Here is a 16,248-nt window from a genome sequence, read left to right on the forward strand (position 1 = left end):
ATTGGTTCACATGTACTCGAGAACCTGACTCGTTTATTTTTACTATTTGAGAGTGAATTTTTCGGTCAAAACATGGACCTCAGGCCGACGTGATCAAGTGCGGTTTCCATGGCAACGACGCACCTGCCGATCCAAATATGGCTGTTTTAGTTCATCCCTCCGGGCAACCTACCTCCACACAAAAAATGAAGGGAGGTTAAAAATTTTCATTTCCAACTTTGCTTCACTTTCCTGGAGAATTGCTCTTAAATAAAAAGATAGAAGACTCTTTGGACACCGGAAACTTTTGCCATTACTGAACGATCTTAAGGAGAGCAAATCCTCGCCCTCTAGTCTTACATATACCAAAACAGATCAAGAACACTTAGGTACGGTATTCGCCAGGATTGAGTTAAGTTAAAGACGGCAAATTTTCGCATTTTAATCTTTCCCGTACCATAGAGATCATGGCACCCCCTTGTCTAGCGAAGGTATTTTTGTCGAGAGGCAGGGAGCGAAGGAGATATGCTCCGTACTGAGCCCAAATTTGTTTTATTATCATCTTGTCAGCTCTACTATTGAGTAAAGTAAAGGACGGCAAATTTTCGCTTTCTAACCTTTCCCGTACCATAGAGATCATGGCACCCCCTTGTCTAGGGAAGGTATTTTTGTCGAGAGGCGGGGAGCGAAATGAGAAGGAGATATGTTCTGTACTGCGTCCAAATTAGTCTCATTATCATCTTGTCAGCTCTATATTTCAACAATATACAAGTTGTCGTAATTCAGTTTCCCTACTTAAGGTCAGAAAGTTAAATAAAACAATTTGGAATAAACTTCCCTCGAACTATGAGTGGAGATGATCTCTCCGTGACTGCCAGACTGCACAAAATGGCTTCCTTATAATGTAATCAAGACTTCTTATTTCTTAGCCAATCAGCGTTTGTTTCCGAACGGATCAAAGTTGGCGATGCCTACCGCGTAATTACTACTGCATAATACTATTTTGTGTTTTAATTTTCACGCAATAGAAATCATAACAACCACTCAAAATTGGTCGCTAAGATTTTTGAGGCTGAACCAAATTTGTACAATATTCCTGACGACGTAAAAAAACTGACGAAAAAAGCTTCTAATTCACAAAATAAAGCCGAGTTTCGTGTTTCGTGTCAGTAAATAGCAAACATATTCTAAGTTTTGGTTGTCACGAATTCAATCTGTCATGACGCATTTAATGTTACACCAAACGAGTGATACTTGTGGCGGATTACGCATCGCGATCTAACCTTTTAAAGGTTTAACTTTAGTGTCGAAACTGATGACTTTGTTTGTGTGTGTATTACTTGGTCTCGACTTGAAAATGAGGTTATAGGCTACTTGAAAGTGCCCCGCCTATTTGATATGTACAAATTGAATTTTGTTAGCCATGCCGCAGTTTTGGACCAAATAACCGACCATTTCTTTACTATTTTCCTTCCTATTTAGGTTATCTATGCTAAAATACCGCTTATAACCCCGAGGAGTTATCCTCATAGTAAGGACCTTTAGCAAGGCGACGAAAATGAGAACCACACAAAATAATAAAAAAAGTTTAATTAGCAAAACAATCGCTCACTGGTGGGCTGAACGCTTCGGTACATTTCTTTGCCGCTTCCTACAAAACTACAACATGAAATAGCCAAATTTAAGGTTTTAATTGTGGTGGACACGGGCTACATGAAGATGGATTTTCCTTTGCTTATCTGAACCTGACCATCGTATTTTGGAATGCAATTCTTTGACTCTTCGGCCATATGAGACAAATTGATTAAGTAAGAGAAATAACAGAGTAGTTTCCTTTCAAAGTCTCGTTTACCTCGTCGCTGCCGTCGTGGTTGCGTAAGATTCATACTTACGAACTCAAGTTTCTCTCGCTATGATAATAGTTGAGAAAAGAGTAAGGATGGAATGGGATGGGTGAAGAGGGGGGGGGGGGGGAGGGTAAGAAGGGGCATGAAAGTTCCGCTTCCCATATCCAGCAATCCCAGTTCAGCTTTGGGGCTGACTTTCTCAAGGGTTGTTACGCATTTAGTCCTCCACTCACTCGTGGAGCTCCCAGAGAACGTCTCTACCTCCTCCCCCCTCCTTGGGGATAACGCCTACAGGATGGGCTACGGTCCAGACCTCGTTTTTTCACCTCCAGTAAATACCAAGCCGTGTTTTTACCCGGGTTCTTACCCCCTTGTCCCCTAACTCCCGCTCCCACAAAAAGATACCGAGATGATAGCCTGCAAAACTGGCGTTTATTTAGCCAAGCGCGCGCGAAGCGCGAGACATGACACAAGGCGAGAGAGCCTCGCGCGTATCCTCCAGGCGCTGTCTGCACATCCCCGATATAGTAGGAGTAAGATCTGGGTTGGCCTGCAGAACAGGCGTATTTTTATTTTATTTTATTTTATTTTTTTTTATCGCGTCGTATATTTTTCGCACCCCTCCCGTCGCGCGTGACTCGCGCCCCATGCTCGCCTCGTTCTTGCCTCCGCTCGCCTGATAAAAACGCAAAAGAAACCCGCCTGTTCTGCAGGCTAGATCTGGGTACGAGATTAACGAGCGCCAAATCTGGATGTCACAAGTGTCTTATAATCATTTCAATTTATGCTTCGTGTTTCTTCTTAGGACCAGGCAAGGCAAACGCAAGAAGAGTTCCAAAAGACGGACCTGGCTTAGTAAAGAAAACTAAAGTTCGAGCCAAGAATCCACGCACAACGTTCTCATTCCTTCAGAAACTGGCGCTGGAGAATGAGTTTCGCCGCACGCCATATCCTACAGTGGCACTGCGGGCTCAGTTGGCCGAAAAACTGGGACTCAGACAGGAAGTTGTGCAGGTAATTTATATACAGGAGACTTGAAAACTGCAAAGGACCGCACCCAAAGAAGTATTAATACATGACTCCATCACACCAACCAAAACACATCGAAAAAATGGTTTGAGTGAATTGTCTTCTTCACAGAAGTTGCTCAGCGATGCTTTTCAGGAGCCAGACCTTGAATCACGACATTTGTAAAATCCAGTCTCTCAATTCAATCAGGTTTTCTTTTCCAAGTTTTCCTTTTATTAAACCTAATTTTACTAAATATATTTGGTTTTGGGGTGAACGGAGGAACAATAATTGAGCTTGTATCCTAAAAATTGTTAAAAAAAACAACACAAACATCACACCTACCGTAAATCACTCACTAGCGATTATTGACTTCCTCAAATTTATGGCGAGGATTTATTTATTGCTCCTATTAACAGTGCAGTAATAGGTTGATGGAACGGTATAACGGACGAAAACAGTCAAACTTTGATGCTGGTGCTTCGACGAAAAAATTAAAACTTTTATCCCTACTCAGTGACAAACTTTCGTGTCGCGGTTCCAACCACAAAAGGGAAACTAATCGCAATTTAGCATTTGAGACGGCATAACCGAATCATACTGCATGTCGTTTCAAACACAATCAAAATAGCCACTGGATTGCGATCAGCTGTTAAGAAAACCTCATCGATGATGCTGTTAACGGGCTGTTTGTAAATTCCGGTATTGTTAAGCGACAAGGCTCTGTACATAAACACTACCATAATACCGTTATTGAATCTCAAATGTTTCTATTCTCTCTTTAGAATTGGTTCAAGAAAAGACGTTATCGATGGCGAAGGGATTGTCCAAATGTTGGTACGCCTGTGCCAGTACTTAACCTCGAATTCATTCCATCGACTCAATCCCTAGTCCAGGACTTCCCGTGCACATGTCCGCCACACTCTGATACATTTCCCGAAGCAGAAGGAGCAACGGTTCCATTACCTCACAGTTTCCACTATTTTGTTTAAGTGTAGTCCGAATATATTTAAGTTTGCTTTTAGTGGTCGCTCATGGGATAGAAATCTTTACCTCATTTGAAAACCGTTTCGATTTGCCATCTAAGCCCAGTTCCTCGAGCCTTTGAGTTCCGGTTTTTTGCCTGTCTTACTATAGCCATATTCATAGTCATAGTTATGTCTCATGATCACGGTACATACGTTCTATTCATTCTACAGTGCAATAAAATAGATTGAAAGGAGAAATTTCTGCTTTACAAGGATCCCGTGCCGCCCGTCCAAACCCTTACCCCTTTATATACCATTTTTGTCAGAAAAGGTAACCCTTTCATATAGCTACAGAAGAACTACATCTCTTTTGTCGTTGGTTCTGTTCAAAATATTTTGAAAGAGCCTTTTAAAAACAAAAATGGCAGTTTTTTCTACTTTATTTCCATACTTTGTTACCACCCTTTCGGGTGGAGCCTTTCCGTATAGTCTAGTAGAGAGAGTAATTCTCCCCCACCCCGGCTCTGCCAGCGATGATCCTTGTCTCAGGCGTTAAAGGGGAAGTGTCGTGAGGTGTTTTTTTTTTTTTTTTTTTTTTTTGCCTCCTTTGTTAAAAAAGGGTGAAATAAGACCTTCACTTAGTTACAAAATAATTCCAGAACAACGAGAGGAAAGAAATCACTCAATTCTTGAAAGGAACAACTCGTGATCTGTTCTAGCACATTTTGGAAACAATTATGCGATGACTTGAAAAACGTTAGCCTTACATTGTTTAAGTTTCAATCCATTCCAATCTACACTGTCTCTGGCCAGAGGCACTAATCGACAGTTTTATTGCACTGAGGCGATAATTTATAACAAAACTAGATAATTATTTTTTTAATGTTTTGTTGATACTTCCCCTTTAAACCGTAAGTTGCTCTACTACACCGTATCACTATTACTAAAACTTTGTTTGTTTCTGTAATACATCCCTTGTTTGTAATATTCTGTAAGGGAAGTGGAATTGCCAGCTTAAATTCCGTGTTTCTTTGATGATTAATCATTCGTAGTAATGACTTTAATTATGGAGAGTTATATACTGTTGTGAAGCTGATGTAAGGGTGTGTTTTCGACTTTAATTTTCGAATAGTTGTTATTTCCTTTCAATAGTTTTGATAGATATTTTTCAGATTATTTGACATTTTCTTGTTGTTCAAAGATCAGAGTTAACTGCTGTGCTGTGGACAGGCTTGCCTATTGGCTCGGTCCTTCTCGAAGGTTGAAATTAAGGTAAAACATTTAAGTATTTTATCAGCCTGATTGGTTTCCCTTTCTATCTATTTTCTTAGAACAGTTGTGTTGTTCTTTCCTGCTACTGTATTTTGGCAAAACCAATTCTTATCTCTGGTTGGGACCATCTGGCCTTGGTTGAAATACAGTCGTAAACATGTTTACAGCACACTATAAAGTAAGGCGTGATTTGAGTGATACTCGTAGAAAAGATGAAGCAAAGATATAGAATTGAGTAGAATAGTCTTAGATTACTTGTAGAGTAGACGTAGAATGGAACTAAATAGTTGTAGAATTGATGAAGTGAAGAACCAGTTCCTTTAAGAATGAAGAAGAGCTACCCCAACGATTCCTGGTGTCTTTCTGCTGAGTCAAGCGAGTGTCTTACAATACACTAAAACACGGAACCAACTTTTTGTTGTTTGTGGCCTGCGTTTCAAAATATAGTTGTTTGTATGTACAGTTTTATAAAACTTTTAAGGAAGAATATAGCTTTTATAGCTACTTGAATCTAGAACAGTATCACCAACTCTTTAGAAATCAAAGAGATTGCCGTACTTGCAGATGTGACCAACTCGAAGTTGAATCTCATTTTGTTTTAACTTGTAAGAATTATTCAACTTTCAGGGACACGTTTATGATAAATAGTCGTCTTTACCGAACACTAAAATTTCTTAAGATCTTTCGAATTCAAGTAACTTTTATACAATATGCAGTTGATCAAGTTCATTACATCATGTTATGAATTGCGTGAAAAATCACCATCAGTTGTCACAGATGTAGTTTAGGTTCACAAGTAAACCTTGTGCTTTGCAATATTGTATGGAGGTACGTACGAAGGCCATGTAAATAAACCCACTTGTTGCAGTTGTGTTTGTTGTTGATTGGAAATTGACCGCAAAACAGACCCCCCCCCCCCCCCTCAGGGTCTTTTTTCTTCCCGTCGCCCGCTTAAAGAGGTATTCTCACCTCTCTCCCCACGTGGGTATAAAATTCGCGAACGGGTAAAATCAGAAAGGGCCATGACTAATGAGGTTACGCAACAATTAGGAAGTTTTTAAAGCAGTTGCTACGGCGACGAGAACGTTACAAAACAACAGGATTTAATGAGACAAACAAAGGCTCTGCACGTGCTTTATAAAATTTTGGATGAACTTCCTCGCAGTGCAAAACAACAACGTGAAATGACTAAATTCAAGGTTTTGTGGAGAACATTAGAGCACATGGCAATAATTTTATTTATTTTTCTGCCTCAACTTGAAGGCCGTTCCCTAGACAGTTTGGCCACATTGTAAAATTTGAACGGAACTGGACGAACATTTAGGACGAAATTGAGGAAATTTGAACGTGAATTTTCCAAACGAAGTAGCACTTTAGAACGCCAGAATTAACTCAAAGTATTACAAACCACGTATTCAAATGAAAATACATGCTAACCAAGATGGATAACGATGTTTACATTTTGCATTGCTCGTACCTTAGGAGAGAAAACAGAAGGCTTCTGAATTTGGGGCAAAGGTCTAGGATCGGAAATTTCGTATGATAAGGTAATACAAAATATTATACCCAATTTCAAACTGGAATATTCATAATTTATTACCAGCTATCCCTACAGTTATTAATATTCTAATACATTTTATTCAGTTCTTGTTATCTTAAATTAGACGACAAGTCCATTTTAAATTAGGGTCCGTTGGAGAGTCCAGCTTTAACTTTGCTTTGCACTCCTTGTACTGATAAGGCAGTGTCAACAACAATAACGACAAAAATGACAAGAATTTCGAAAACTCTTTGCTGCAAAGCGACCAGCTCAGCGTTTTCCGTGGCAGGGAACACTGAGGCGTTGCAAACTAACTTCTGTACCCAATGACAAACACTCCGCTCCAATCGTTATGTTCCTCGGTCTTTCCTGCAATGCTCTTCTTGTCATCGGAGCAAGATACTGTCAGCTTTATGTTCAGTTTGCCGTCTCCGACCGGGAGCCACATGTTTGCAGAGTTGACAGCCATCACTCCTTGTCCCATAGCCACATTCATATACTGGGTGAAAGCCGTGTTTCTCTGACTAGTGGAAATCTCGTAGTAGCCTCGCTGGAAGTCGCCCTCTCCACGTGTGGTCACAAACGTGTACACCAACACCTCTTTCGCTTCAGCCGGGATTTTGTCGACCAACTTTAAGTCATAGGACTTCAAGTCACCTTGACATTCTGGCAAAGCGCCCATTGAAACTGTCACTGGAACATAGGCTGCCATGGTTTAATCGTATTAGCTGGACTTGCAGAGACTGCGTAACTTCGTCGCTCAAGTTAATCGTAAATTGTGGCAAACTAGCAGAAGTATCAACTATATATCGAGTGTCAACGTCCAATCAAATTTTGCCCAACTGTACATAGGCAAAGTGTCACAGGTGCCATATATTTCCCAATAGTAGAAGGCTTTTCAACTCTAAACAATGATCGAGATCAACTTTCACAATTGTTTTTTGTTAAGTCTCTAATTGCTGAGCAAAGATCAAGCATGTTTTGTTTCGTTGTACGGGTATTAAAATAAATGTTGAGCAACTTATTGAAACAAGCGTGCACACGAAAAGGATAACGTTTAATTTTTGTTGTTTTGCTTTGGAAAACACAGATGAACTGAGGAGAAGAAAGTGCTCTTTGTTAGAATCGAGAGAGAAAGAGATGTTTTATGGAACAAACGAAATTATGCTATTACGTAACGCAACACACATACTAAACAAAACATCTTTATGTTTATTTTTCAAGCTCTGACCATTGCGAAACTTGATTGGCGTGCGTGCACTTTAAATTCTTTAAGGAGGCATAAAAAAACCAACAGGAAAAAAAGTAAATCTTTCGCAACTCTATTCACCCTGCTTGTTTCGCAAGCTCCTAGCGCTAGAGAACTTGTTTAATCCCGTGATTTGCATAAAGGAAGGGAAAAAAACAAAGTCCCTTGTTTTTCTTGTTAACTGTGTCCTGGTTTCACAGTTCTGTTGTATGTAAGGAAGGGCCGGTATCAACCACACTGGCAGGGTATCGAAACTGGAAGCGACCTACAAACGAGACTACAGTTATCGCCTTGTTCTTCTTCTTCATTTTTTCCCCCCATAAACAAACGTAGGCTTACTTTTACGACGCGGAACTTTCATCGATTTTTAGCTACTGAACTGCATTGTGTTCGTTTCTTTCAGCGACATATTTTGGCTTAAAATTAACTCGATTTCAGAAAATTCTGTTTTGACATGTTCTTGGTATCCTATTGGTAGCTCCGGCGTTTCCAACGTTTCCGTTTACGTTGGACTGGCGGTATCCAGTCCGATTTACAACAATGTCGGGCCGGCGGATGTGCATGCTTCTCTTTTATCCGTTGAAGACAACAGGACGGTTGTCGAAAGCTCATATCTTTTCAATTTTTAACCAGAGAACCGGTTTTTTTTTAAATTTTAATCCGCATAAATACATATTCTCTCGTATATATAGCTACGCCCACTAATTGTACGTCAAGTGACGTCTGGCGTGTACGTTTCTACTTCAAAAGACTCGGCAACGAAAAGTATTCAGAACAGTTTATTTGGGCGTCGTGTGGCCCCCTGCATTCAAACTGAAGTTTCGTCATTAAGCTTACAAGACCATATTCTGAGAGTTTGTTGTACCATTAAAAACAAGCGAATTGTACACTAGGACTAAGACACTGAAAATCAATGCAAACCTTAATGATTTCGCAAGAAAATTCATTTGTAGACGTCAACGGAGCGGAATATCAATAAACACCGGCCCGTCATTCAAATGGGTCCCAAATGAGAAACAGTTTCCTCCTCCACCAAGGACCATGATGCCATGCGAATCCTCCCAGCAGACACTGCGGTGATTGTGAAGCATCAAGGGAGTGGAAGGGGCTGTGCAGGCCTTGATGGAAATAAACACAACGAGAATAAACAAACAAAGAAACAAACATTCGAGAGAACATATTCCTTAGACTTATGATAAGTGGTGTTTTTAAAACAGTCAAGGACGATTTAGGTAACTCTTAAATAATGCAAGGCCAATTGAACAAACAGCAGCATTGTGAAGCCGGATCTTTGCGTAGTTCAGGATCAGCAATACTGAATAAAAGGTAAAACCAAATGCAAGGCTGATTGGACAGCTAAAAAGGGTAATTTTATTGCCGAATATTTCGGTTAGACAAAACTAACCTTCTTCAGGGGCTGATTTACCTTAACTTGAAACTTACTCCCACAAGAAAATATATAACGGGAGAAGTCACTTCAGATTACGTTTGTTTGGTTACAAGTTGAGACTCACCGGTGGAACAAATGACTTCCAAGTCAACGATTTAAGATGAAGGATAACTACTCCAGGGGGGTGGGGAGAGTTTGGCGTGACTCCACCAATGAGTATAAGTTGGTCATTGACAATATGCGCCGTGTGCGAGTGTCTGAAAAAGGAAAACAACAGAAAAACCAAATGAAAGGTTAATTTACATGCATCACTCTATCGGGCCAATAGACCCTTCTCCAAAATGGCGGCCGAAAATTCAAATAAGTTAAAATTAAAAACGTATACCAGCACTAGAAAGAGCACTTTTACTTGAGTAACCCTGCAAAGTTTCAACATATCAGGTGTAATATCAGCCGAGAAAATGTAAGTTGAAAAATGAAAAATTTACAGTCGTTTGTATGACTAGGGGTATGGCGTATACCCCCAGTCATACAAACGTCTGTAAATTTGTCAAATTTCATCTTACATTTTCTAAGCTGATATAACACCTAATATGCTGAAACTTTGCAATGTTATTAAGGTGAAGGTGCTCGTTCCAGTGCTGGTATCAGTTTTTTATTCATTTCAATTTTAACTCAGTCAAATCTGTTGCCGCCATTTTGGAGAAGGGTCAATTAGTACGTTCAATCGTATGGTTCACTTTACACGTTACAATTTGTCGGTCGAGTTTTTTTGTTGTTGTTGCTAAAGCGTGGAGGTGAAAATTGGCCCGATCAAAAAAAAATCCCTAGTCCTGCGACAGATTCTTTGTCTTTGGAATCATAGCTTTAAGGATAAGAACGATTTTCAATTAGGTGTCGGAAAGCATACACAATCAATCTCGTACCCAGAGTCTCCGCTCTCCTCGGTCAGGGCGGGAAAACGCATGTGAGTGCGTCACGATTGGGTTGCCTAATGGATCATTTCCGAGTTGTTTTGAACCTCATTATTAAAGCGAGGCTAAGTGCAAACTTTATGTTATGAAAATTAGTATTCATTCATATGCAAACAAAACTAATTTTCATATGAAAAGTTTTGCACTTTGAGGTTCACAGCAACTCGGAAATAACCTATTGATTGAGAAAGTGGCTCGAGCTTCTTTAACCAATGAGAGCGTAGCAAACAAAAGCAGACGCGAAATTACTTTCGAAACTCAACTGCAAAGCACTCTCGGTTAAAGGAGATTACTGTCAACTTTGCATTCAGTTTCACAACTTGCTAAAATGAATTTCTAAGAGCTTTTTTGTCCCGCATCATATTTATATCTTTCAAAAATACACTGAAGTCAAACTCAGTTCTTGTAAAATGCAGACACAAAGAGACAGCGCTGGATGCTTGTAACGATGTTCGTAATATAAACGTAGAGTTAATACGAGTGTTGTTTTTTGTGTTTTTTGGAAGCAAGTGAAACGTCCGTAATAGCGTGAGATGTCCATAACATGAGGTCGGACTGTACCATGAAAATTTGCGCGCTTTCAAAAGAAAAATGAAGAAAGAAAAAAAAAAGAAAAAAAGAAAAAGAAAGAAAAAGATACGCAATCAGTTTTCGAACAACTAAGCTCACACCACTAGGAAGGAGGAGGGGTACTTGTGTTTGATGTTACCTTGGTGATAAGGGTGGGTCAAAGTGCAGCGTTCGTATGGTCATGGGGTTAACCTGTGTGGAAAAAATATCACCGTTAGTTGATGTTCCAGTTTGAACAGAATAAAAACAAGCATTAAAGGGGTCTTTTTACCTGAGTGTCTATGAGCTGAATCGTGTTAAGGGCATGGAGATTTGCGTTCAGGCCTCCCACCAGTATTAAATTGTGGTTCCATGCGCATGCGGTGTGAGAATGGCGCGGTGAAGCGGTATCACCACTGAGGACCACCTGGCAATAGATTGAGCAAATGGGATTAACGCTAAATTAGTGACAGTGTTTACAATGACGACAAGTAGTTGTAATTTATGTTAGTTTAAATTTACTAGCGGTCTACCACGAATGCTGTTCTCTTACATCATTATTCAGTAAAAACGTGAACCTGTCGTGTTTTTTAATTTTGAACGACTAGTGGATTTATACTAAAACAATTAGATTATACGCTCTCGATTTCTATACGCCATAGTTCATTCGGGCTTCGCACCCATCAACTATCACGCGATAAACAATTTGAGCTGATAATCTAATTGTTAAATAGCAGGCTATTTTGTATTACCCTAGTGTCTGTTACCCTAATTTTTGTTTTCTTCATGTTTGGCACATAAAATAAAATTCAAATTCAAAATACTATTATTTGAGAGAAATAGTACACAGTAATTCACCATCCTGCGTTGTCCCCCCCCCCCCCCCCCCCTTTCCTTTTTTTGTTTTCTTTTTTTCAGTCTTGACCGCGGTTAGATTACTTATATTCTTTTAGGATCCTTGCTGGGACAGTTGAACGACCATAGAAAAACGGATGAACAATCATTCAATACTACTAATGGTAGTCTCAGGCGCCGGTGCGTTTAGCTTCTCGCTATGACTGAAAGAAAAGATGGTCTGCTCTTAGATGAAACCAATATACAAGATAAAGCCACTACCTTCGTCCATGTTTGTGATTTGTCATTGAGCAAATAACAGTCTCCTACGGCAAGACAGGCAGAAGTACGGCCACCAAACACTAAAACATTTTCACTACCTGTAAGAAACAAACGAGACGTAGAATCAGAATAGATTTTTGTAAAGAAGCTATTGCTTGATCAAACTCAAAGAAAACGAAATGTTTTGGCGTACCATCAGGAAGGACAACATGCGTTGCAGTATGTCGCCATCTTGGCTCTGGAATTTCTCCTTGGCAACTTAAAACAGTTTGTTTGTAACTCGGCTTTACGATGCGAGAGCTTTGAAGATCCTCATTGTTTTGACAACCAGTCTCCAAGCAGCAGTGAGAAGTACTGTTCGTAAAATTTGAAGATTTTGACTCCGCGCTAACGTTGTCTTCTAGTGATAGTAGAAGGGTTTCCAAGCTTGGTTTGGACGGCGATGTCCGACCACCGTAGATTAAAATATCATTCTTGTTTAATCTTGTCGCAGAGTGAAACATTCGACCAGCTGAAATGGAGAGGTAAATCTGAGTTAAACTATGATTGCACTGATGTGGTTTTCTTAGAAAAAGCTTGCATAAGGCGGCTGGCACTGGTTTCCATCACTTTGCAGCACTTACACTGACAGATAAATAGAACCATTCTTTGACAGTTGATACGCCTTGACATTTGTGAACAAGTTATCATTTTCTTGACATAATAGGTTACTATAGCAACAGTATAATCTGTTTAAAAAATTTACCTGGTTATAACTCAAAAACAAGACTGTAACCAGAATGTTTAGATACAATTTTTTGCAAAGTTAAGAAAAAAAATTATCAAAGGGGTTATTTTTGATAATTTGCTCAGGCGCCTAAATTTTTTGCAGCAGCACACATTTTACATGTTGGGCTCCTAACTTCTCGGCTGTTGGCCTGGTGGGCTCCTTGAAATCTTTCTTATGTAACAGCCTTGTTATCATCGGTGACTTACCTAGTATGCTTTCTGAGGTTGCTGTTATTTCCGTACAATGCCACACGCCTGCCGAAAAACAGTAAAAAGTACACTGTCACGGATCACTTTGTTTCTTGAAGTTTACATATACTTTACATGTACAAGATTAAAATTTGCAAAAAATTTTAAATTTGAATTCGTGAAACACTGGAGAGTTCTACTCAGTAGTTTTAATTTGAATGGTCAGCAAAGTATTTCACCTACAGACTCGAAAAGTAGAACCACCTCGTGAAGCCTAATAAACAGGAAAGTAATGCTCAGTAGCTTTCATTAGAATTGTCACACTTTAGGATTTCATCCACAGACTCAAAAGTTAAAATCACCTTGAACAGCATAGAAAACAGCACCACAGGAAAGTACTGCTCAGTAGCTTTCATTTGAATGGTCACACTTTAGGATTTCATCCACAGACTCAAAAGTTAGAATCACCTTGAACAGCATAGAAAACAGCACCACAGGAAAGTACTGCTCAGTAGCTTTCATTTGAATGGTCACACTTTAGGATTTCATCCACAGACTCAAAAGTTAAAATCACCTTGAACAGCATAGAAAACAGCACCACAGGAAAGTACTGCTCAGTAGCTTTCATTTGAATGGTCACACTTTAGGATTTCATCCACAGACTCAAAAGTTAAAATCACCTTGAACAGCATAGAAAACAGCACCACAGGAAAGTACTGCTCAGTAGCTTTCATTTGAATGGTCACACTTTAGGATTTCATCCACAGACTCAAAAGTTAGAATCACCTTGCAAAGCATAATAAACAGTACCTCAGGAAAGTACTGCTAGTAGCTTTCATTTGAATGGCCACACTTTAGGATTTCATCCACAGACTCAAAAGTTAGAATCACCTTGCAAAGCATAATAAACAGTACCTCCGGAAAGTACTGCTCAGTAGCTTTCATTTGAATGGCCACACTTTGGGATTTCATCCACAGACTCAAAAGTTAGAATCACCTTGAACAGCATAGAAAACAGCACCACAGGGGAGTACTGTAGCTTTTATTCTATACGTACCTTGTGTACTATGTAATAACTGAACGCCATCAAGTCGCATGTGTTTTCCTTTATCAAGACCAAATCCTCCAATAAGAAGAACGACACCATCTGACAGAGGGGTAGCTGTATGACCGAACCTGATATGCCAAAAAAAAAAGAGAGAGCCCAACGTAGTGGTGAAATGCCAAAACTGATTAAAAAATGTTTGATATGAGCTTTAGTTTGAGTTTTCCCAAGTCTCCCAAGGGTTCATAGTAGAGATACGTTTACACGTTTTTCCGCGCTTGACACCGGTTGCATGTTTTCCCGCGCTTGGCACCGGTTGCCTGTTTTCCCGCGCTTGACACCGGTTACACGTTTTTCCGCGCTTGACACCGGTTACACGTTTTCCCGCGCTTGGCACCGGTTGCCTGTTTTCCCGCGCTTGGCTCCGGTTGCCTGTTTTCCCGCGCTTGACACCGGTTGCCTGTTTTCCCGCGCTTGGCACCGGTTGCATGTTTTCCCGCGCTTGGCTCCGGTTGCACGTTTTCCAGCGCTTGGCACCGGTTGCATATTTTCCCACGCTTGACATCGCAAGCGTACTTTCTCTTCTTTGAGTTCTAATTGGCTCATTGTGCTGTTTGTATTTGCTGTGAATTTTGTAATTTGTCCTAACCTAATTTGTGAGATGAGATTATCACGGTTTCTTTTCCGCAACTTACGATATTTGTTAGGGCAACGCCGTTTAATCTCTTTTTTCATACCCACATAGGTTTCAGCAGCTTCGTTCAAGAAATTTAAGATGAAAAATAAACAAAAAAGACGATACCCAAATTTGACCTAATCATTTCACCTTTTGAGTCCATCCGCTGAAGGTAAAACATCCGCGGTATGAATATTACACTGGTTACCCTCAATATTGTGCGACTGTTCGGATAGCCCCTTTGCTGAAAAAAAAAAAAAGGAAAAACAAATGAAAGATGAAAGAGAAAAAAGAAAGGAAAAGAAATGTGCAATGGGGTGTTTTTCGTAAGATAAGGTAGTATTAAAGAATTTTTGTCCGATTTAATATCTACCATTTTGCCGACAATACAGCTCCTCTTCAAGACTTTCACAATTTCCCTTGAAGGCCGTTAAAATGATGTAATGAGAACACACCAGGTGCCATTCCTGCAAGGGTAAAAAGACAAATGAAAATGAAATAAATAGTATCGCTCTCGTTTTAACAATTTGTCCTCCTGTCGACGGAGGAGGCAAAGTATTTGAAAGGTCCAGGCATTAACGCGCTGCGCGTCGAACTTAACCCGGCAGCGACGACGGCAACGCCAACGAAAACGTCACCTGAAAATATAACTTTACTTCAATTGTACTACTTCGACATTATTTCAACTCGTTCAACTTCTACAGAAACGGCGAACTACCCAGGAACCAAAGTTGGTAGGAGAGGCGTTTAAGTTAAGAAAGAGAATGAAAAATTCACCTTCTTGTTTTGTTCACGTTCTCCACAAAACCTTGAATGTGGTCATTTCACGTTGTTGTTTTGCAGAGGACGGCAAAGAAATGTACCAAAACTTAAAACGCACGTGCAGAGCGATTGTTTTTGCTCATTAAGCCTATTGTTTTGTGGCGCTGTCGCTGCTGTCGCCGTCGTGTACGACGACGGCGACGGCAGCAAAAACGTCACTACTGAACGAATTCGCGATTTTTTCAAACGTCGTCGCTATTACTCCAACTCGCTTTAAATGCCAAATTAAGTGAAATTTCCTGGAGTTGAATTCTTGGAGACTGCACCCAAGTTAAGAAAGAGAAAGAAAAATTCGTCGTCGTGTGTTTACGTCACGTCCCATCAGGAAAATTAAATGTACTAAAAAGTATAATGCACGTGCAGAGTTGCTGTTTTGGTTATTAAGCACACTGTTTTTTTTTTTGGTTCTTTTACGTTCTTATTTCCGTCGTCGTCGTCGTTGCAAAAACTCCCTAAAAAGTTTCAATAGAGCAGATGCTGGCGATTTAATTTACCTCAAATTTACCTCAAATTCATCAAAAGGTTCAATTGCCTCGATTCGAGCTTTTTCTTCCGCTGGAAGTGTATCGTAATAAATAAAGTTCAATGTTGGACACTTCACTTGCGGCCAGCCCTGTGAAACAAAACGAAAAACCATGGCTCCTTAATGAAAGAGGTCAGCAGTGACAAACGCCCTGTGATGATGTATTCAGTTTACACAAGTCATGCATAAATAAACTTTATTTCAACTTGAAGTTGAGAGTAGTTATAGAGTTAATGTCTTTGAGCAGAAAAACAAAATAACATACACAACACCAATCAACAAAATATACATCTAGCCGCAATTTGAGAAGTTGGCCGATGACAACTTGAACAC

At 39.9% G+C, this 16,248-nt stretch overlaps 2 protein-coding genes across 5 annotated transcripts in view; both read right to left on the bottom strand.

Moving 5' to 3' along the window:
• LOC146461668 (tRNA wybutosine-synthesizing protein 4-like) overlaps window positions 1–16,248 on the bottom strand; it is a 47,005-nt gene that overhangs the window by 19,022 nt on the left and 11,735 nt on the right. For 3 of the 4 annotated variants that reach the window (XM_085086760.1, XM_085086759.1, XM_085086758.1), the window contains exons 10-20: window positions 15,898–16,005; window positions 14,944–15,037; window positions 14,721–14,814; window positions 13,907–14,025; window positions 12,868–12,915; window positions 12,086–12,403; window positions 11,893–11,990; window positions 11,069–11,203; window positions 10,937–10,989; window positions 9,378–9,510; window positions 8,785–8,981 (exon numbers count right to left, since the gene is read on the bottom strand). In XM_085086760.1, the coding sequence (XP_084942886.1) occupies window positions 8,820–8,981; window positions 9,378–9,510; window positions 10,937–10,989; window positions 11,069–11,203; window positions 11,893–11,990; window positions 12,086–12,403; window positions 12,868–12,915; window positions 13,907–14,025; window positions 14,721–14,814; window positions 14,944–15,037; window positions 15,898–16,005 (1,362 nt within the window). In that variant the 3' untranslated portion in view covers window positions 8,785–8,819. Of the gene's footprint in view, window positions 1–8,625; window positions 8,982–9,377; window positions 9,511–10,936; window positions 10,990–11,068; window positions 11,204–11,892; window positions 11,991–12,085; window positions 12,404–12,867; window positions 12,916–13,906; window positions 14,026–14,720; window positions 14,815–14,943; window positions 15,038–15,897; window positions 16,006–16,248 lie in introns of those variants that run through there. The other variant, XM_085086757.1, reaches the window with a different exon arrangement.
• LOC146461669 (uncharacterized) lies at window positions 6,138–7,665 on the bottom strand. The gene has a single exon (XM_085086762.1). It carries the CDS (start codon window positions 7,324–7,326, stop codon window positions 6,925–6,927), a length of 402 nt encoding a protein of 133 aa, XP_084942888.1. The 5' UTR covers window positions 7,327–7,665; the 3' UTR covers window positions 6,138–6,924.

Source organism: Pavona decussata, unplaced genomic scaffold (genome assembly GCF_977016875.1).
Source record: "Pavona decussata unplaced genomic scaffold, jaPavDecu1.1 SCAFFOLD_195, whole genome shotgun sequence".
In the NCBI taxonomy this organism is placed as follows: Eukaryota; Metazoa; Cnidaria; class Anthozoa; order Scleractinia; family Agariciidae; genus Pavona; species Pavona decussata.

Coding starts and splice junctions, on each gene's coding strand:
- LOC146461669 (XM_085086762.1), bottom strand. CDS start 7,326: ATGGCAGCCTATGTTCCAGTGACAGTTTCAATGGGCGCTTTGCCAGAA.